The following is a 21,278-nucleotide window of genomic DNA, read 5'->3' as shown; positions in this document are numbered from 1 at the left end:
CTTTTCTTTTTTTTTTTTTTTTCCTTTTTTTTTTTCTTTTTTTTCCCTTAATCTACTCTTCCTACTCCCTTAAAGTCTAAGTTGCTTGAAGTTTATGTAATATTTAAGCTCTCACCTTAGCTGTCTACGATGTCCCCATTCTTCACCCAAATATGCAGACGTCAATAGCGAGGTGCCTGAAGTAAACTGACAGCACCTCGTCCTTCTGTGCTCCGCGTCCTCCCTGGTGAGCTGGATTAGATGAAAGGTTCACCATCCAACTCATGTTTCGTGGCTGCATCTGGCCTCAGCTCAGAAGTTGCTGCTGTGTCCTGGTGTCCACTCAGTCAGGAGATACAGTGCTAAAAATAGCAGGCTGTAGCTGGGCAGGTCCAGGAGTGACTGACTGCTAGGAGAAGAAATGGGTTAATATTTTCCTATTTCAAGGATATAATATGGAGGGCAGGTAGAGCATTACCTGACCACGTGCCTTCTTCCTAAGTTGCTGTCACTGGGAAAGAAGTAGAGGAACTATCATGCAGAGCAAGTCCTGGCACCTCCTCGAGGCCTACAAAGCCCTGAAGATAGGTTAAGAAGTGCTACGTACAGATTGCTAAAAAATGAGGTCAGTTTTGCACCGTTACCTGCTCTCTCTCATCAGATGTGTAAGCATATAAGCGTTGCAGCTTGAAATCTTTCTGTATATTTTAATGGATAGCTGTATGGACAGCAGATATGGAAGGGCCATTAGTTTCACATATTGGTCTATCAGATTTGTATGCATGCACAAATCTTTTGATACTCAGAAATGAAAAAGGTTTGCTTTGAAAAATATTCAGACCTCAAAGAATGAAGCTTTGGTAACTTCCAGCTTTTTAATAATTCTAAAGGTTAAAAGAATCATTGAGATGCTTTGGTTTAAAGTGATTTCAAGGAAACACTGCTTGAAACTGCTAGATGTGTGTCCATTAAATGACACTGATGCTAATTTAACTAACACTGTCCTATGCCATTGGAAACTAGAAACCAACAAGGGTTATCCTGGTATGAAATCACCACCATTGCTTTTGTTGCAGGTCTTCCTGCAGTCTCCATCAGCGTGTCTTACAAATTCACAAACTTGAAATGCTCTGAAACACTCATGTTTCATGGAGTGAAGCAATTAGATGAAATGTTTGGGCTGACCCCACCAGCAGCTGCACATCATAGGGTACAGTATCATAGGGTACAGCACCCTGAGCATGCTGTGGTCCTCCACCCGTGGCTGGAGCAGCACATGCCAGCCTGCTGACCCTCCTCTTAGGTCAGGCCAGACGGCAATACCGGCGGATGACCGGCGGATGACGATAATCCAGCCTGTCGCGGGCTCAGCTGTGCGCGGTATGCGGAAGCAGGATGCCACAACAGCGCTTAGGGAGCTGTAATACTGCACTCAGCCACCGCTGGCAGCAGACTCAGAACAGGTGGCCATATTCAACACCTGGGGACACAGGGCTGTCAAGGGAACAGCATCAGACACTTTCCTGGCCCCTTGTCACCAAACAGTGTGGCCAAAACCCACCTGCGAAGCAGCAGCTTCCAACCTTTGGAAGACACCCCCCCGCACTTCCTCTCATGGCCATGTGCTGCCTCCCCCTGCGCAGCAGACAGCACCGACAAGGTACTTTTATGGTACTTACACCTACAGTTTTCTATGAACATGCTCCGAGTAAATTATTTAGGTCATGCAGAAAAGAATGTGGCTCACACTGACAACATCTGACACCTGTCCTGTTGTTTTTGTTTTTTAAAAAAAAAGTTTATTTTTCCACAAGTAAGAGCAATAGGAAAAAAATTAAACTGTTTTCCACATATTGTTTTCTTAGAACAGAGTCTACAAGAACATATTCAGCACCAAAACTAAAAAAAAACAAAAAGAAAAAAAAAAAAAAAAGGAAAATACAAACAGCCATAGAATATAATCTATAAAGCAAAACATTTAATATTGCACTTTGTTTCTCTAACGTTTGGATTTTACTTACTTTTTCCTAATTCGGATCAGAATTCTATATAAAATACTGGGCTTTAACTGTGAGCCTCATGTTTTATATAACGTTGAGAATTGACCAATACTTGTGAAAGAGTAATGCCTCTGAGAAACCAAGAATTGAAAGAAATATTTTACTTGATAAAAGTTACAGGATTTTTCACTCCCATCACAAAGGTTGTGACTGTGAAGCCATGTCCATTACCATATTGGTCAATCCTGCTTCATACACAATTCTCCATTGTATTGTGGTAAGAACTTTAATGCTATGTGTATCAGAGATTGTTCCCTAGTCTGTCAAAACAACAAAAAGGAAAAAAAAAGTAAAACCACCAAATGCCCTTTTATGCCAACGATCCCCTTAGCTTTTTTTTTTTTGTCTGGTTGGAGAGGGTAGAGAGAAGGGACATTCACAAAATTGGCCTAGTAACATAAGACATCACCCAATTTCCTTTTTGTCCAGTATTCTTGCTCCAAGTCCAAACTTCTAACTGAATCACTTAAAACGTGACTCGTGTTATCACCCTGTCATCGTTTTTGAAACATGAATTTTCTTTCATGTTCTTGTAAAGGCCACTTATGGAAAAGCCTATTGTGTCGTATGCATGAAGCCTTAAAAAGAAGGCAGAGGTTTTTTAAGAACAAGCACCACACAGAACACCAGCCTTCTCTTATCCCCCTTCCATCCGAGCTTTTATTGCACAAGGAAATAGACACATAATGGATTAGACCTCAATTTGTTTAAGTGGTCAATACCAGAAGCGTGTCCCTTTGTAAATGGTCTGTGCTACACGAGTTCTGAAAAGGGAAGCTGACTTTTATAAATCTCTAGGCATGGAAGTGCTGGTATTTGTGTTAGCAGATGTAATGGCTCCAGGATGCTCTTTTCTTCCTAGGAGTACACTCAGGGGCAAATGCTCTGCATCATTTCTTGCACTCTGAATGCGTGCTGAATTTGGCTCTTCTGTTTTAAAGCTCTTGAGAGTACCACAGAAAATGCAATTACTGAAGCAATTCTCAGCTAACTAATACCCACGTATGGCTGGTAACACTGATCTTCTTCCCCCACTTTAATTATACTTCTACTCTTAATATTTTTACAGAATCATAAACCCTGAAGATAATACAAAGTGCACAAACTGAGCTCTTAGCATAGTCCAAGCTTTTCCTGCAGTATGAAATATACTTGCTACTAGAGACTCATAATATATAGTATTTTTGGTGATTAGGTAACTATGTATAAAAATAAATTTACTTTCTCTTCCCATCTCTACTAGACTAGTTGAAATATCTCTCTGCCTGTGAATCCTGGACAGCATTTGCCTATTTCCTTTTAGAATTCTTTTGAGGCTCGGCTGGTGTTTAATGGTGCAGCTTTTACTTGTGCCTTTATTACTCTCATTTTTTAAAGCTTCACAACTTGAAACATCTCTTTTTCATAATGTAGAAAGAAAAAAGGGAATGAGGGTGGCTTTTATAACTTTTGTGTATGTCCCTATTGCAGATCCCCCTCTCAAATAAAGAACAAAAAACAGAACACACACAAAACAAAGAAGTAACTCAACAGTGCAACGTAACAAAACAAATAGCATTTCAACAGTTTGGCAAGTGATGAGTTCACCTGAGATTAAGTGATTTTTAGGCAGTCTGTAACAAAATGCTGCTTTGCGATAATAGTAGAAAGGCAACAAACTCTTAAAGAAATCAAGAAGGTATACAATCTTGACAAAGTCTATTAGTCTCCTTCTGTTATCTCTCCATCCCCCACCCTAATATATCCCCATTATGTTGCTTATCTACTACAGTAGGCTGCAAAACATACAGCAAGAAGGATTGGCTTGAAGGCATTTGATGTTTGTAAATAAATCCACAACAGGATCCAAGCTGAAGAGGTGATACGTGACCAGCCTACTAGGACAATTCTGAGCATGTGCATATGCAGGTGAAGTCCAGGCTACATTAAATTAGAAAAGAAAAAGTCAGTGCATTTGTCAAAAGTCTGTAGCTGTTGGTTTTTTGTTGCTGTTGTTGTCAAAGCTTTCTTTTGCTCCTTCTTGTGCAGACCACAAACAAGAAGAGGGGGGGTAACAACAGTGCGGCATAAATGAGAAAAAGCTGTAGTGACACTGAACCGCACAAAATAAGCAATGAGCATGTGCAAATCTTCAAAATCATAAGAGAAAGCCATCCCTCTCTTGCAATGTGGTTTGAGTGTTTTGACACACATGACTGTAGGTTAGTAAGGCTGCTCCTAGTATGTGCCAGTATTTAAATGAGAAAAAGGGGAAGGGGTAAGCTCAGATCTTCAAGCAAGTGGAGCAGTCCTACAATGTTACTGTAGGCTTCAAAGTGTAATCACAGGTTGTTTTCATGTATTCACCATACAGGCAAGAGCAAAACCACTTCCTTCTAAAGTGTCTCCACTATAACGCCTTGACCTTCAACATGGCAGGTATGATTCAAAACCCAAGTCAAGTCAGCTTTTTACGGATTCCTTCAACGAGAAGGGCAAGATGGTCTGTCATCTGTAGGCTGATCTGGGTTTGGATCAATCTAAACAGAGGGAGAAAAACAAAAAATAAGGTTATTTTAGAACCTATTACAGAGAAAAAAAATATATATACCACGTCTGAAGACCATGTTACATGGCATCCTCAATCCAAAGACTACTGAAATTACTAGAAAATTTCAAGTGATAACTTAATAATCAATGCCAGTAATCAGAACAACAACAACAACAAAAAAAATCCTATACTACAATTTGAGGGTGATTTTTGGTAGTTTTGTGGAAAAGCAGGCAGAAGAATGAGCTTCTCAAAAGTTCAGCTTCAGCAGCACAGAAATCTTCCCTGTGATTCACCATTGGTAACAGAACACACACATCACTTAAAATTTAGACTGATTTTAAGATGTGCTTCAGACTACATAAAATTATCAGTACAAGTCCATTCTACCTTTAGAAGTAGTTGATCCTAAATTTTAAATACCTTCCTCTCTTCTTCCTACAGAATTAAAAAAAGGTTCAACCTAACTTCTGTAAAACACTATTATGTTGCTTAATAGAATATAGTCATTTTGGAGTGGGAAAAAGGAGAAGGGTGGGGAAGTATGTAATGTAGGAAGGTCCCTTCCTGAATCTATAAGTACCTGAAATGAAAAGGACTTAAGGATTTAAAGGAATTAAGCTGCAGAACAGCTCTGAGAAGCCTCTCACACTTGAAAGAAATGGCCTAATGCTCACTCAGAACTGTTTCAAGAGATTTTAAAAAAAAAAAAAAAAAAAAAAAGGAAAAAAAAAAAAGGGGAAGGAGTGCATCATTCTACATATATTGCTGTTTTTATTAAACTAAATGAATTCAGGCAAAGCATTAACCAAAGGACACTACTCTCTTTCTGGTAAAAGAGGTGGTAGAAGACAAAAAAATAATACAAATAAATGAAACTTTGTAAGTTCTATCACGGGCTTTTACCATACTAAAAATACAATTAGAACTTCTGAAGAACCATAGAAAGAATACCTTTTTTTGTTTGTTTGTTTTGTACATCGTCTTTGGAATTCATAAATCGTACATAGTCAGATATAGATGAAGTTTCTGAATTTTTGCCTGCTTAAGCATTTAAAATATTAACACACTGTGCCCCTATAGGCCCAAAATGCTGTGCTGAACAACACAGCCTATTAGAATGTATATTTAGGACAAGGGGAAAAGACTGGATGAGGATAGGTTTAGCTTGTGTATTAGGAAGAAATTCTTTACTGTGAGGCTGGCGAGACAACAGATTGCCTGGAAGACTGGCCCTCCTCTGGAAGCATTCAAGGCTAGGCTGGATGCGGCTGTGAGCAACCTGGTCTAGTGGGAGTGCCCCTGCCTATAGCAGGGGGCTGGGTTTAAATTGACCTTAAAGGTCCTTTCCAACCCAAACCATTCTGTCATTATATGAAAATACTGCATCCTATACATGAAGTTGGTAAACTAAGTGTGTGTGTACATGTACAAAAGAACATGTTGCAGACATTTCAAGCAAGAGTTCAGAAATTTCTAGAAATAATGAGACTTCTGAGGAATCTTGTCATGGCTTTCAGTGCAAGGAAAGAATATGATAGCTAAGACACATGAATGGGGCAACATTCAAATTTAAGGTTGCACAAGTCGGGTTGAAAGATGTAATCATTTGTAATCCACACTGTGAAAACGGTATGGAAGATTCTTGATACAATTTATCAGAAACTTCACTAGGAAAAAACAAAAGTAGCTGCCTTACTCATTGCAGCTTCAACCTTTTCGTATTGTTTTCCTGACACTTCACATATTCCACAATTCAGATTCAGTAAGAGAGTATGCTGATTAATTTAGTCTGAGGTGCTTACTTCTGAATAGAGTGGTGGAGGCAGAAAGCGGAATTCTTGGATGTACGCAAACAATGGTCCTTGCAGCGCTCTCTCAAAGTCATCACAAGCAGCTACAGGAGGGAGGCTGGACTGTCTCTGTTCCTCTGTGACCACTTCTGCATAGCTGGGAGGTGCTGCAGGGAAAAAGTACACGCAGTTCAAACAACAGTTGTTATGCATTTCAAGATACATGAGAAATATTAAACTTATTATTCCAAGATGCATTGGCAGGTAGACAAGTGACTTCAGTGACAAAATAAAATTGTTGAAGGAAGACTAAGAAAGGAGTAAATTTATTTTACTTTAACGTTATGCTCATGTTTATTAACAGGCCAGCATCTGCTTACTGCGGCTTAGTTAACTCCTCACCCTTTAAATACTCATATTTAAAGCACAACCTGAACTCTGAGTGTATCTGTACAGGTTAAGTATGAAGGAACTGAATGTAACCCTTTACTCTAGAAATGTACGACTTAGTAGTAAAGTGATGTTTATCAAATATGTGTGAGAACACAGAAAGAAGCTAATCCGTTGTTAAGGGAGACTTCCCTTTGACAAGAATAGCATCTTCTCACTGAGACAAGTCAGTTAAGACTGGTAAAAAACAAAAACAAAAAACCCACCAGAAACTGGATTTATTATGGAGTTACAATGCCTTATAACTAAAGATGCAATTAGGATACTGGAAAGGGAATCACTTCTATACAGGGACACAGGAATCCTGAGATTTTGCCTTCAACAGTTTCTACACAGCTGGATGACAACTATTTTTCCTAGAAAGAAAGTCAAGGACTAAGTGAATTCTGATCGAGCTCATAAAGGTGGCAAGAAAGCATCCACAAGAGACTTCCTGTCACCTTCATTATAAAAGGATGTGGTCTGGGTCTGACAGCAATGAACAAAGCATACTAAATTGAAAGCAACAAGACTAGCAATTTGATTAGGATTTATGTTGTGACATTACCTTCTGGTCTTTCAGGCAGTGTCAGACCAAGCCAGTTCATATTCATGCTACACTGGCTGCTCACACTTGATGTCCTGCTACCAAATGGGTGTAGAGGAATGGTACCAATGACCAGTGGTAAGTTAAGGAATAAATCCATGGCTCCTGGAATATCAACGTAGACCTGAACAAAACAAACAAAAAAATATGTATGATTACAGTGTACACTTGAGTCAATACTTAGTCTGCTAACTCTTTTTGCCATGAAATTCTCCAGGAAGAACTTATCAACTTCATGGTGCATGTCTTTAAGGAGACAGATTCCACAATTTATAAAGCAGGATTCTTAATCTGAGTCCACACACAAAAATATCTACTAATGACATGTTTGTTTAGATAACAAATCACAACTGTTTAAAAAACCTTATGACTGAAGTAAAATTCACTTGCAAAACTCCTGCTGGGACACTAGTACTAGCTACTAGGAAATGTAGTCTCTTGTAGCTAACATAGAAGGCTTCACTAGCAATTTTTTTTTTAAGCACAGTGGAAACTAAACATGCTTCTGCATACCATTAGTGAATACTCCACACGGATTATACTACAGTCAAGGATTGAAGGAGAAACAGGTGGAATTTTCAGCGCTTTCCCATTCCAGGTTTCTGTTTTGCCAGATGATAAAGATTCTCCACGCAGGTTGGCAACAAGCTGTTTGACTTCCTTCATTTTCCCCTTGGCATAAAATGCCTGTGTTTGGTAAATGGCTGCCTTTGGCACCACCACACGGGAAGAGCAGTTCTCAATCTCAGCAAAGATCTGAATTGATTCACCTGAAACAAAACAGAATTTAATGTAATGTTTGCATTTACTAAGCATCTTAAGTGAACTGCCACTTGATACTGTTACCACACATTAGACTCTGCTATACCCTTAGAAACATCCATTGTTCGTAAAAGGATAGGATCAGCATAACCTAATCTAGAAAAAATAATGAATAACTCAAAAGGAAGCAAACATCGTTCAACAATCTGCAAACAAAACTAGCATTCTTCAACAATAAACTGAGATGATGGCTAAATGCAGACTGAGATGCTAAGAGTAGTTGTAATATTTTGTTTATATGAAAGCAGTTTTAAAAGGGAAGGAAAAACACTTCCTATAATTACTTTTGTTACGTACCTGGGGTGTAGCCCTTCCTTTCAATTTTGGCACTTAAGGATATTGGGCCTGAGGTACAAAACCAACAACAGAGAGTCTTTTCTTTTGTGCCTGCTTGGGGTGACTGCAAAAAAAGAACAACATTGGCAGTTTAATCGAGAGTTCCATGAATCTGCTTGTATATTTTAATCCATACCTCCAAATTATTTGTCATGTATTTATTGTTAATTGATAAGCAAAGTTTGTTCCATTTATAATTAAAAAACCTCAAGCAATTTAAATGGTCCAACACAGATACACGGCACATCCTATTTCACTGCTCTTTCAGCGATTTTTTTTTCTGCCACCCTCTAAACTACTGTCATTTTTAAAACAGTGTGTGACTGGAAAATAAACACTGTGTGGCTTGGAAGACTTTATAGCCTACATATACCAACATATTGTTGGCAAAGCTTCCTACTGGAAGGCCTTCCCACTTTCCATTACACAGCATTTCAGAAACAATAACTAAGTTTAGGTACCACAACCTTAGCTCTTCTGATTTCTCCTGTTTCTGAACAATCCTGTCTCATCTATAATGAACAGACTTTAATTTTATGTGGTATCAGGATTTCGGACTTGATCCAAAGCCCATTAAAGTCAAATGGGAGTCCTTTGATTTTAATGGAGTTTGTGCAAGGCCAATGTTCTGCAAGTCTGGTTTTTCACTCATACACACAAGAAACCTATTTCAATGGACTTTTTTTTTTTTCCCCTCCCACAGATTAGTTTAAGGGGGAAAAAAAGAAATCTTAAGCCAGATTGAAATCAGCTCCTTACTGAAAGCGGTTGCAACACTAAGATTTTAATAAAAATGACATTTCTGAAAAAGATCATATATAGAATTGTGATAATTTCTCCCCATTGGTAGAAAACCATCCATTTGGAAATTACGCACGCCAGTACATTATTTCACTTTGCATTTTTAAGTTAGCAGTCTCTCATTAAAACGTTCTTTGAAGTTGCACTGTTCCTTCCACAGATAATTCAAAATTGAAGAGGAACAGTTCACAAAAATTTCCTTTTTATAGAGAAATTAAAATTTAGCAGTATTAAATTGACAAAGGTATCTTACATATCTTAAAAATGAAGCAACTCCAGGTACAGGATAACAGCAAAACAAGTAATTGAAGAGTTGCCAAACTGATAGAATACTTAAAAGATCAGCTGCTGTTAAAAACTAGTAAATAGATACTAGATAAAATCCAATGTTGATATTCTTTCCTGTATTTTACTTATTTTTATGTCAGAAAAAAAGAATGAGTAATTCTGTCAATTCTTACCAGTAATGAAGGAGTGTTGATATCTATATGTTCAAAGACTGTAAATTCCTTCTTTAATTTTACTGGTAGAAGCCAAGGCCTATGCAATTCGGCTTTCACCCAATAGCGCACACTGCCATGTCTGCCTTCGAATGAGGTAGCAAGTGGTCTGTGCAGGACACAAAGGTCAAAACTGAGTAAAATCTCTTTCTCACTCTTTATAATAATGATATAATCAGATTAGGGATTAGTATGTAGAATTCTATTTTTAATGCACTGTAGTATTTAACTAAGCGTAACTTATTTGCAAAGTTTCCATATCTGAGCAAAATTCAAGATTAAAGATGGGAGAAAAAATCATCTCCAATTCACCCTAATTTAGTTTTGTATAGATTTTAAGAATCAATGTAAGAATTGTACTAGAAAATGCCAGGAGAGTTCACATTTCCTTTAAACTCAAGAGGCTGCTTTCACATCCACCATGCCCTTTTACGGCTGCATTAAGACTACCAACTTAAAATTAGCAACAGTACCAACTGGTTTGAATACTGTATTTTTGAAGTAATTGTTTATTGTTTGCTTGGCTGCTAAGTGTCTTCTTTTAGCAGTTACTGAACACAGTAGTTCGTGTAATTTTAAGTAAATAATTCAAATGACAGTTCTGAATAGAGAAGGGTTATCGGAAGTACCTTCCAGTTCTCATCTACTCCAGTGAGAGCAGTTTATAAAGTTTATGCAAAATACATGCATGTGTTTACGTATCATATGAACACGCATGCAGAGTTATCAGGACTATTCCACTCTGAATGTTTCAGAGACTAATGAAATCCTTTCAAGAGACCTGGAGGAAAACTGTGGAAGAATCTCGAAACTTTTCACCTTTGCTTTTAAGTCACAGAACTCCCTTTATCTCTAAGTAACAGTAAATTTCCTTTTTTTAAAAAAAAAAAATCTAAGAATTTTTGTAATTTAATCTGTTTACTCAAAATGATGTGCAAACCTTCTGTAATTCCTACTGGGAACACTCCTAGCCATTCTAGTACTTTACTTAAATGATTCTTTGTCAGTAATAGGTACGACATCTGTTTACATTTCTGAAACATATCTAGTCTATATTCAGTCGTAGATCCTGTCTTGTACCCTGAAGGGCAAAAAAGAAACAAAACAAAACAAGCCCCTCAGTGTTCTCCTTTTTACTGTTGCTCTGGATTTTTTTTTTAATTAACTTTGGAAAAATCCCACTGATAGGAAATCACAAGAAATGGTAAATAGGTGCCTCCAGGTCTTTAGGCTTTAACACCAGTCGTCCTTGTTTTTCTTCAGCGTTATCAGAAGCTGATTGCACAACTATTTTTTCAAGTTACTTATAAACACTGTGTTCTAACCACTGGTTGTGGTACTTCAATTTAATACTAAATATTTCACAGTGATCTACTATCTTGCTTTTTCAACCCTTCCAAATCAAGGGAAGATGAAGACTACTATTTTTACTTTTTGTAGTAGAGATTTTCACATAATGGCAAATTGTCTCTGATGATCTCCATACATGGGTCTTTTTCAGCACTCCAGCAACTATGTACGTTCAAGTTCTACACTGCTCACTTCTTATACTGACCCATGAGGTGGTTATGACCTGCAGGTTCTATTATAGCCAGCACCTCTAATAAACAGATGGTTTGCCAGCTTTAGTATTAGGCACTTAACTATTTCACGCAACAGTGTCTGCCAAATTTATCCAACTGTAACAGCTTCACTGCCTGAATTCCATAAGGAAGTCTCCTTCCTCTCCCATTTCTCATCTGTTTTCAGACTGTTGCTATCCCTACGCATTTTGTATTATTGGAGCTTGTAGTTTAGCTCTGCCTCTCACTTCTGCTTTCTGAAACAAATGTGATGAAGGATGGGAATGTTTCTCAGTTCATCCACTCATTTATCTGCTTATTGCCATCCAGCCTTTTCATACAGAGGCCAGCTTGAGAAGACACATCCCATTTAATCTGGAACAATCTCCTCTTTCATTGTTAGTTAAAATAGTCACTTCTGTTCCAGACTAAGCCTAAATAAGCAAGATGGCGTCTTATGGCCAGTTTTGCTGGTCCACAAGGCTCTACTGGTTACATTAGAAGGCATCTCAGCCACTCCACAGGACTCAAGCCAGTTAAACTTCACTCCTCTTGGAAGGGGTTAAAATATCAGAAGACATAGCCAGTCAGTACCAGCTAGGTCAAGAGTGAGTGAGCCACCAGGCAACAATGTGCTCCCATTTTGTGGGGTTTGAAAGCAACCTCTTCAGATGAAGGAGATGATGTCCTCTGCAGCATGCTGCAGCACAATTCCTGCCACCATTGAAAAGGTTTCCCCTCCACCCGAAGCAGGCGTGTCTGCAGGCATCGCACTGCCCCAGCAGCATGGTATAACTAGGAACTTACGTCTGTGGAAGCTCAAAGCTGAATGCATATTCGTGCCTTCCTGAAGGGATCGTGTGAAGGCCTTCCTCAGAGTTGTCATCATCTAGGAGGCAAAAAACCCAAAATGCTATTCCACTAGCACTCATTTCATATAGCAAAATATATCACATAGGCATCAATTGCAAAATAAAAGGAATCTGCAATCTCATCATAGTGCTTTACACAGCGTCCCAGGAACTACAGTTACTAAACTCAAGGTGTGCATAATCTCCCAGGTTCAATTGGAAGCAGAAATCTGCTTTAATTCATAATCCCACTTCTCAACATTGTCACAGCTGTCACCGCTGCCATTCCAAGACCTGCCAGAAAGATCGGTGGTGTAAACCAATCTGCTTTTCCACAATGATTCTTGTTTAAAACTTAAGATGAAATAGAGGTAGCTTTAATAACACTAGGCTACCTCACACTCAGAACTAACTCTGGTATGTAAAATACATTTAGTAATTCAGTTTTTTGTTGTTTTTTTTTTTCTTTAAATGGGAAAAAAAAATACTGCTTTGCACCAGCATTCAGAAATAAATCACAAAAAAAGAGATGGCCAAATAATGTGCACGGAGGGATGGAGGGGAACAAGCCGAATTAAAAAGTTGCAAACCACCACCTGGTTAATACCAGATAAATTCAGAGCCACGGACAAACAGCGGTCTGCCTGATCAGCGCTGCCTACAGCCAACCCATCAAAAACTCCGGTGTTTAACTCAATATTCCTCGTAGAGCAAATATTTGCTGGTTCCATCAAGAACACCAACCTTCGGTTGCGGTCACCATTTCTTGTACTGCTTTAAACCCCACCACGGGTTTGTGGTTTATTCGGGTATCATTACCATTAAACTAAAAAATAAATAAAAATTAAAAATGCTGACTCCAGCAAAATCGGAAGTTGGGAGAAAAACAGCCGAGATCACCTCCTACCCATAAGGGCTGGGATACCGACAGGTACCGCTATGGTTTGGGCACAACCGCTTAATGCCAGCGGCTGGAGGCACTAATGGAGGCACAAAGGGACATTTTAGGCTCCCACTGTGCTACAAAGATATGGTGTGGCAAAGAAACGGGCACACGGCAACCTGGGGTGGTGAAAGGAATCTTGAAGAACTGCTTAAAAATGCAACAGAACAGCGAGAAACAGGCGGAGATGCATTCACACAAATGCACCTCCAGCTCGCCGCGACTGAAGGAGAACCAGTTAAGCGCTGCTAAGGGGCGATGCGATGGCTGCGGGCGGCTTTCTCGTCCTTTTATTGTTATCCCGCAGGTTTTCGCCCCGCACACCGCCCCGGCCCCGTCCTGCCAGCTCAGCAGTCCCGCCGAGCCGGGCGGCCGCGGCGGAGCCGTGGTAAACAAGTGCTGAGCTGTCAATCAGCGGCCCGGCTGGAGCAGGAGAGGACCGGCCTAAACCGGCGCGAGCAGATCGCAGCCAGCCTTGCATATACATACAGTATACATTACACTCGCCGCAGTCGCTCGGCAGCTCCGCTCGCCGCCCAGGGGGGAGGAGGGAAAGCGGGGGCGGGGAGAGAGGAGGGAGAGGAGCCGCCCGCGTCCTGCTCGCCCCGCCGGCCGCCCCGCTACGTGCCGACACGCAGCGCTGGACCCTCCGGGGTGCTCGCGGACACCGCTGTGGGGTGGCGGTCGGGGTGCGGAGGACCAGAAGCTGAACCCGAACGGTGGGGAAAGCGCTGAGTCCCCCTACGGCCGCCCTGCCCCAACCCCGAGGCTGCCCGGACCCTCGGCCCCTCGTCCCCCCGCCGCAAGCCGGCTGCGGGCAGGGGGACCCGCGCCCTCACGGTGCCGGCCAATCAGCGGCTGGCATCGCCTTAGCAACAGGCCAACAAACCGCGGCCGGCCAATCGGAGGCGCGAGGGGGCGTGGCCTCGGCCGCCAGCTGCGGGGCGAGGCGTGAGGCACAGTCAGTCATTGAAACTCGGCCGCAGGGCCGCAGCGCGCCGGGCATCGCCCGGGTGGGGGCTGCTCGATCGGCATTGCGGAGCACCCCGCGATGTCCTTCGGGCTGAGCTATACGCATGGCCGCACGGGCACGGCCGGAGGCTGCGGTCACCTTCACGGACTTTGGTACGGGGGAATTGTTTGTGAGGAAGACAGCTCGGTGGGAGCTGGATGCATGCGATAGCGATGTTCAAATATAGCTGAGCTCTGACTCCCAAGTTCGGTAGTATCGATAGATGTTTAGGAAACGTCTAACAACAACGCAGCCTGCAGGGAAACTCATCCAAAAATCCCCAAAGAAAACGGGAATATTCCCTCAGTGCACCTCACAATGCAGTAGGTATGCAGCATGTTGAAGGAGAAAAAGGGGAGAAAAAAAAAGCCAAAAAAAAAAAAAAAAAAAAGCGGCCCTGAATTACATAACCAGTTTTAACATTATTTTCCTGTGCTAGGAATTAAGTCATCGCCACCACCTGACGCGCGCAGCCAATCTGCAGCGCCGAGCGGGAGCACCCCCCCCCCCTCTGCCCAGGACCGGTCCCAAACAGGATTGAACCGCTTCTAACAAAGGGTGGAAACTTCGCAAAAACAAGCGCTGAGTCCGCCGGACCGCCGCGATGCGGGCGTGGGGAGGGCGACACGGGGCCCGGGGAGGGGGCTCCGGTGGGGGGGGAATAGAAAGGGGTACAGAAGGAAGGGCACGAGCGGACAGCGGGCTGAAATCCGAGCGTGTGTGCGGGAACGGCGGCCCAGTGCTGGAAACAGTCGCATCATCGGCCGCAGAGCTGCCGCCTGTCAGAGGGCCGAGCCCGGCGGAACGCGGCTCCCGGCTGACACGGGGCTCCCGCTCCTGGCCGGGTTGCGGTGCCCCACGCTGCCCCCTCCATCCCCCACCGCTCTCCGTCCCCGCGGCGCCCCGGCTGCTCTCGCAGGTGACACAAAACCGGTTATAAGCAGAAAATAACACCCCCCAAAAGCCGTGAGACCCCACCGCGCCGCGCGGCTCACCTCTCTCGTGGCCGATGAGGACGTCCTTGTGGTTGAAGTACTCCACCTCCTCCGTGTAGTTCTGCGTGTAGGCAGTGTTGGAACCGGCGTTCCTCGACTCGGTCCAGCGCACCTTGGCGTGCCCGCGAGCGTGGATTTTGAGCGATTTCACTCTGATCTCCCCCGTCACTTCTAAATTGACCCTTCCTGAGACCGTGTCCCCGCTGGAGTAGACGGGGACGTTGCTGTCATTGAGACAGTCAAAGCTTATTGTCAAACTCTTCACCTTCCCCAGCACCATGTTTTATAGCAAAGCGTAGAAAAAAATATAATCAAAAAAAAAAAAAAAAAAGAACTGACTGTAAGAAAGCGGAAAAAGAAAAAAAAAAAAAGCAAAAAAAAAAAGCCTTAAGCAAAAAGCGACCCTCGCCGCACACCGACCCTCGCCGACCTACAGCCCCAGCATGGGGAAGTGAGAGCCGGCGGGCTGGGGCGGCCCCGGCCCTGCCGCGGATGCCGGCGCTCCGCAGCGCTCAGAGCGCTCGGCTGCCCGGCGCTGCGCTCCGCTCCGCTCACAATGACGGTGCCGGAGCGCTGCCACCTCACTATAAGCGCTGTGACAAACAACCCCCCCTACACGAACTCTACACGCTCACGCATGCGCCGCAAGAGCGGTGCCGTCCCGCCCTCTGCCCGCCCCACTGCCCGCCCCCAGCTCCCGGAGGCATCGCGGGCCGCTTCTCGGAGCTCCCGGAGAGCTGCGTTGTAAAGCGTATTATGTATTTGCCCGCTGTCTGCGGTAAGAAGTCACCCTCGGCCCAGCACCTGGCTGGGGAGCTCTGTGCCTAACTTCAAACAGTCAGCTTTTACCGCTGCCCTTGTGCTGGGACCATCTGTCTGTGTGCACCACCGTGCGGCACGTGGGTGCATCGACGGGAACCTGCGGAGGGGCGGGGTGCCGGGCAGCCCTGCCGGTTCCACCCGGTTCTGCCTTCCTTGTCGCAAAGACTTGGGGAGATGCAGCTCTTCCCTTGTGTCTATTAACGCTGAAAGACCCCACTTTGGTTAACAGGCACCCACGTGGATTTATTCCTTTTGTACACATGTTGATAAGGAGGGGAGCTGCTTACAGTGATAAGGCACATTCTCCTTTATTTCCTGTATCTTTTTATCGTATGTACGCACATCACTCTAAAAGTAGTGCCTCCCATTTATTTCAGTTGCAACTACAACAGAGAGCACAGTAACACTATTTATAGAAGGAATTCTCAGGTGCAAAACACAGTCACCATCATTAGCTGTGCATTTTCAGCAGCCATGACCAACAGCCTGCACACCACGCTCCTAACAATCTGCATCAGCAGGGGTGACCCACTGTTGCTGTCACCAATGCTGAAATGCACCACCCAGCACCTCACTGTGCTCACATCCACTGTTTGGTGTCCATCAGCATTCAGCAAGTGTCAGTGAATGTCAGTGAGTGCCACTTCTGTGTGCAGGAATAAAGTGACACACCTTTGCTTCATTAACACTTTCATGTCAGACACCATTGTGTCAGACTGTCCCTCTGCTGCCATCTGTTGCGCAGCAATAAAGCATAACAGAATTTTGGTGGGAAAGTTCAGTTGCTGCTGCCAGACCACCAATATCCTTCTCTGATGTTGTGGGCCAACATAATAAAATAGGAAACACAGCTTTGGAGGCAGTCCTCATAATTCACTTTTCCCATTCTAGGCTTGTTGGTGAAGTTGCCGTTAAATCTGCAGAGCTTGTGGTCCCAGTTTGCCTCCCCTCTCCTTAAGACTGCTGTCTTTGGCCATACCATTTCTGGACGCTTAGCCCCAGCACTGCTGCCGTGATACAGGATGCATTCCACTTGTTTCATGTGAGCTGGGTTTTGCTGATGAATGTGTGGGTCAGCTTCAATTGTGTTAATTTTACCTATTCATGGGCAGTTATGAGTCCTGGTGACAAGTTATGCTGGCAGCAGACAGCTTTTGTCAGTTCTTGGGTTATGTTTCTGGAAGAAAATGCAGTGGATGGTAACTTGCTTGTCAGACATACTGAACATGCTGCTAACGACACTGATAAAGCTGTATTGCATTGCAACAGTGACACAACTGCACTAAGGGGAAATGTGGGGGATTGCAGGCATAGCTGATGATTATTGAGTGTTTTTCCAAATGTGTAGAACTGAGTCCACTGAATTTAGTAGGGCATTTGGATAGCCATGCTATATGCTAAATTACATAGTCTTTGAAGCTCTCTAATTTCCATATATTGCTATGCTGTTGTTCCGAGTTAATTAAAACATATCCTTAGTGATCAGATGGGCAGATTTACATGAAAGTTGACCCACTTTTCAATGCTAATTCAAAATGCCTGTTAAAGCTTGGTGAGGGGGGGAAAAGAAAACCCAAAACCAACAACAACAAAAATAAAAGAACAGCAACTATACATCAATTTCATATTCACTCTGCTCTTTTACACATATGTCCTATTATGCATATTTGCACCCCAAACAGCTGACATTGTCTCTGCTTTGAAGTAACATACCCAGTACCCCAATCAGGACGCTTTCCTCTGTGTTACTAATGTTTGTTTTTGCTTTTCCCCCGTCCTTCCCAAATATGTCTTCCCTAAAAACTTAAGTCTCTTTCCTGCAGCCTTTCACCTTTTTGCCCTTTCAGTAAGGAGAATGGGTTGGGACAGCATTTCCTGTATCGCATCTCATTGGTGACAGTAGGCACAACTACATGCTCCGTAATCTTCAGATTCTGCTAGGAATTAATTAGTATTTAGTATGTTAAAGCTTCAGATTCAGGAATTGATGTGACAAGGTAAAGAATCCCATCTCCGGCAGAGACCTTTGAACCTGATGAGTTAACAAATGAGTTAGTTAAGAGGTGCGACTTCACCGGAACAGCTCAGAAATCAGGACACGAATTGAAACAACCCATCTATCATCACCCGATCCCCTCACATCTCATGCCGTAAGCACTGCCTGGCTGTGAGCCGCACTCAACCCTTTTCTCCGCTCACCTCCCACGCTTCCTGCTGCCCGGGTTGTCCCGACTCGCCCGGGCCCGTGTCTCACCAGAAACACCGCCCACCTCCTGCTTGCTGCTCCTTCTGGCCGTACTCAGTCTCGTTGTTAGTCACTTTGTCCATCACCTCAACTTCATGTTCGGATATGTGCAATTTCAGTTTGCAGCCCTCGGCATATTAATTTGTGTAATTTAAATTTGGAGCACTAGGCGTATTAACACAGGGTGACATGGTTTGGTTAAACGAATTTTAGAGACATTAAAATTTAGATCGTTTTGCAGAATAGCGTTGCTTTCACGCACGTTCAAGCATTTTCTAGTTCCCCTCAGCAGTCAGACATACGGATTCAGTCCGTGTATGTTTTTTTGCCTCTGTCTGTGCTCCGTAATTCGGGTGCGTTGCGCCATCCGCTGGTCAGCACGGTGAAATGCTCACTCTGCTTGTGCCGGTGCGTTCCCATAAACCTGCCACGCGGCAGGGAAGTGCTGCCGGCCTTGGTGAGCTGCTTTCCCCTATCCTTCCGAATCCAGCACTTTGACACCCATTCAGATTCACTCTCATGGCTTGCTCATTGCCACCTCTTGCTTCCCTTGTTCCTGTTACAGATTGTCCCTGTTTCTCACTTTCAGCAACTGCTTATTATACAGTCTAATTCCTACTCACATAGAATAGTATCCACCCACAAGCTGCAAGGAGAATACCCCTGAATCTGAGCCCTCTGGACTACAGGCAACAATTTCTCAGGCAGTTTAGAGGCTGAGAATCCCAATCTTTTCACGTTTCAAGACATAAATTAGACCCTGAAACCAGATAGCCCATTATTTGGAAAATTTTATCTGAGACTCAGCACCATAATTAGAACATTTGAAGTACACCATTGTTGAAGATGATTAGTATTTAAATAGGAATTAAAATACCTCTTTCTAAAAGCTGTATAAACACTATAGTGAGGTCAGTGTGATGACACCAAATCCTTAAATAACCTGCTTCTATTTAAATAGAGAAGTTGCTATGGAATGTAACTAAAATGGTTATTCAGCGACTATTTTCAGATTCTCAGTTAATTGTAAATATTAGTGAATGTTCATTACTTCCCCCTTCACCCCACTCAATTAACTGCCTTGGGCTAGATGTTTTGTTTTTATCGATCTTGAAACAGGATTTTAAAAGTTGAATACAAATATGATAAAGTCTTACCATGTTAAATTAAGACTGGGCACTGAAGGCTTAGTTTTTACGCACTTGGGTTGGTTATTATTTATCAAGAGCCTCCAGTAATTTTTATCAGGCCCTCAAATTGGCACAGCCTTGTTGTCTGGCTCAGATCACTGCTTACAAAAGCAAGCACTTCTCATGTTTTCTGGGCCTCTTACCAGTGGTCTACCTTTTCTTGGGCAAATTTAAGCATTAGCTTCTAGTACACAATTTGCTTCTTCAGTCCATATAATCTATGATAGTGACCTAAACCTTCCATTTTACAGGGAATAATTAAAATATGCATGGTGTAAATTACTGTGGAAAAATGACTATAGCACAGAAAATTCTATCGTCTTGAATTTCCTGAAGCCTAGCACTCAGATGAGGTAATCATTGTGAGTTACTAGTTGACAACACTCTTCTCTAGTGTTTTTATTGCTAAGTTCTCCAGATACTGAAGGAGTATAAAATTTTAATGCTAGTCCAAAACCTTCCCCCCCCCCCCCCCCCCCCCTTTTCCTTTTTTTGCTGACAAAATCCAGGAAGGCAGTGTTTTATTATTGGTGTCAGTAGCTCCAAGGAAGATGGCAGTGTTCCAGTCTTCGTAAGAAGATAAGGATCAGAACTCACTTAACAAACTATTTCCTGAAACTGGCAAATTCTCCCTTGTTTGTCCTGTTCTTTGTGTTTTCATGTATGTGTGGTGGAAAGAAGGAGAAAAGGAAGGAAAAGTTTGTAGGAGGTTATGGAAAGAAAGAAAAAAATCCTGGCTTGCTGGGTAGTACTGACTGCATTGCTAGAGAATCTTCACTGGAAAACTGAAAATTCATACTGAGTCATCTCCATACAGAATACTGATCCATCTGAACTGTTCTGACTGCAGGTGTCAGCGTGTTCTGCTCTGTTTCTAAACAGTTCTCCTGATTCAGATCTTACCCTGAGAAATCTGACAACCTAGAGTCACACTCGTTCGTGTCATAGACTGTAGTAGAAGGATGTGGGTGTACAAATGGAAGGCATTTAGGCCACCACGTCCAGAATCAATCCTAAAGCAGTCTTAGATCCAGAGGTCAGTCCGCAGATGGCTGTGCTGATACAGTCTGAGCTGGAGTGACTGTTCAGTTGTTAGTGCAGTGGCACAGAGATGAAAAAACTTACAAAGTGTCACAAATGGAAACAAGTACACAATGCACTTCCCTTGTAAAAGAGAAGCAGGACTATATTTAAATGTTTATTTATATAGTATGAATATATTGAAGTGATTTAACAACAACTTAAGAAAATTTGAAACGTTTGGATGCAATTGATTATTTACTACATAGAGAATAGGTGTCCAGCCTTTTGGCAGGTCTGTGCTGCACTGTGTGAAGGGGAATTGTCTTAGGCCTCATATAAAAGATATCATATAGTTAATGTATATAAGTAACTCAAGTTATCTTTAAAAAGAATATAATAATAATAATAATAATAAAGCATTAATTCTAAAATTTTGAAGTACATTCTGTTTTTTTTTCTCATACTTCACATTGTATCTATGTTTTAGATTTTATTAAAAAAAAAGTTTAACTTATTATCTTACTTTCCCATTAAAAGAAGTGTAGCCACTAAGCACAGAATTCAGCAAATTTACAAATTCAGAGGGAAAAAAAGTGAATAAATATAGGCACAACATGCATCCTCTGTAAATCTGCCTTTGGCACGCTCCGATTAGCAAATCGACATGTGTTTGTTTAGGCAGTTATTATTTGTATATTGCCCCCATGTGGTCAGAGTAGCAGAAACACTAATCAAGTACGTATTGCAAGACTAATTGAAAACACATCACAAGTTACTT

General features: G+C 42.4%; 1 protein-coding gene and 1 long non-coding RNA gene across 2 annotated transcripts; both read right to left on the bottom strand.

Annotated features, from left to right (window-relative positions):
- Positions 1 to 1,755: 1,755 nt before the first annotated feature.
- Positions 1,756 to 15,604, bottom strand: ARRDC3 (arrestin domain containing 3). Its single transcript, XM_015849702.3, has 8 exons — positions 15,221 to 15,604; positions 12,227 to 12,308; positions 9,819 to 9,966; positions 8,518 to 8,620; positions 7,912 to 8,168; positions 7,360 to 7,522; positions 6,375 to 6,529; positions 1,756 to 4,558 (listed from the first exon to the last, which is right to left on the bottom strand). The coding sequence occupies exons 1-8, from the start codon at positions 15,498 to 15,500 to the stop codon at positions 4,502 to 4,504; spliced, it is 1,245 nt and encodes a 414-aa protein (XP_015705188.1). The 5' UTR covers positions 15,501 to 15,604; the 3' UTR covers positions 1,756 to 4,501.
- A 793-nt stretch (positions 15,605 to 16,397) lies between these two features.
- On the bottom strand, positions 16,398 to 18,377 carry LOC146753769 (uncharacterized). The gene is made up of 2 exons (XR_014939094.1): positions 18,242 to 18,377; positions 16,398 to 17,219 (listed from the first exon to the last, which is right to left on the bottom strand). It is a non-coding gene; the product is annotated as an uncharacterized LOC146753769 (long non-coding RNA).
- Between the last annotated feature and the right edge of the window lie 2,901 nt (positions 18,378 to 21,278).

Source organism: Coturnix japonica, chromosome Z, assembly GCF_054131305.1.
Source record: "Coturnix japonica strain WE chromosome Z, WE-NBRP24, whole genome shotgun sequence".
Taxonomy (NCBI): domain Eukaryota; kingdom Metazoa; phylum Chordata; class Aves; order Galliformes; family Phasianidae; genus Coturnix; species Coturnix japonica.
This window is presented reverse-complemented; position numbering and strand designations above follow the sequence as displayed.

Bases quoted from the DNA above. Each gene is read 5' to 3' on its own strand.
- ARRDC3 (XM_015849702.3), bottom strand. From the start codon at position 15,500: ATGGTGCTGGGGAAGGTGAAGAGTTTGACAATAAGCTTTGACTGTCTC. The intron at 6,530-7,359 runs GTAATGTCACAA...TTTTCCCTGCAG, and splicing joins ACTGCCTGAAAGACCAGAAG to CACCTCCCAGCTATGCAGAA. The intron at 4,559-6,374 runs GTAAGCACCTCA...CCCTCTGTTTAG, and splicing joins CTCCACCACTCTATTCAGAA to ATTGATCCAAACCCAGATCA.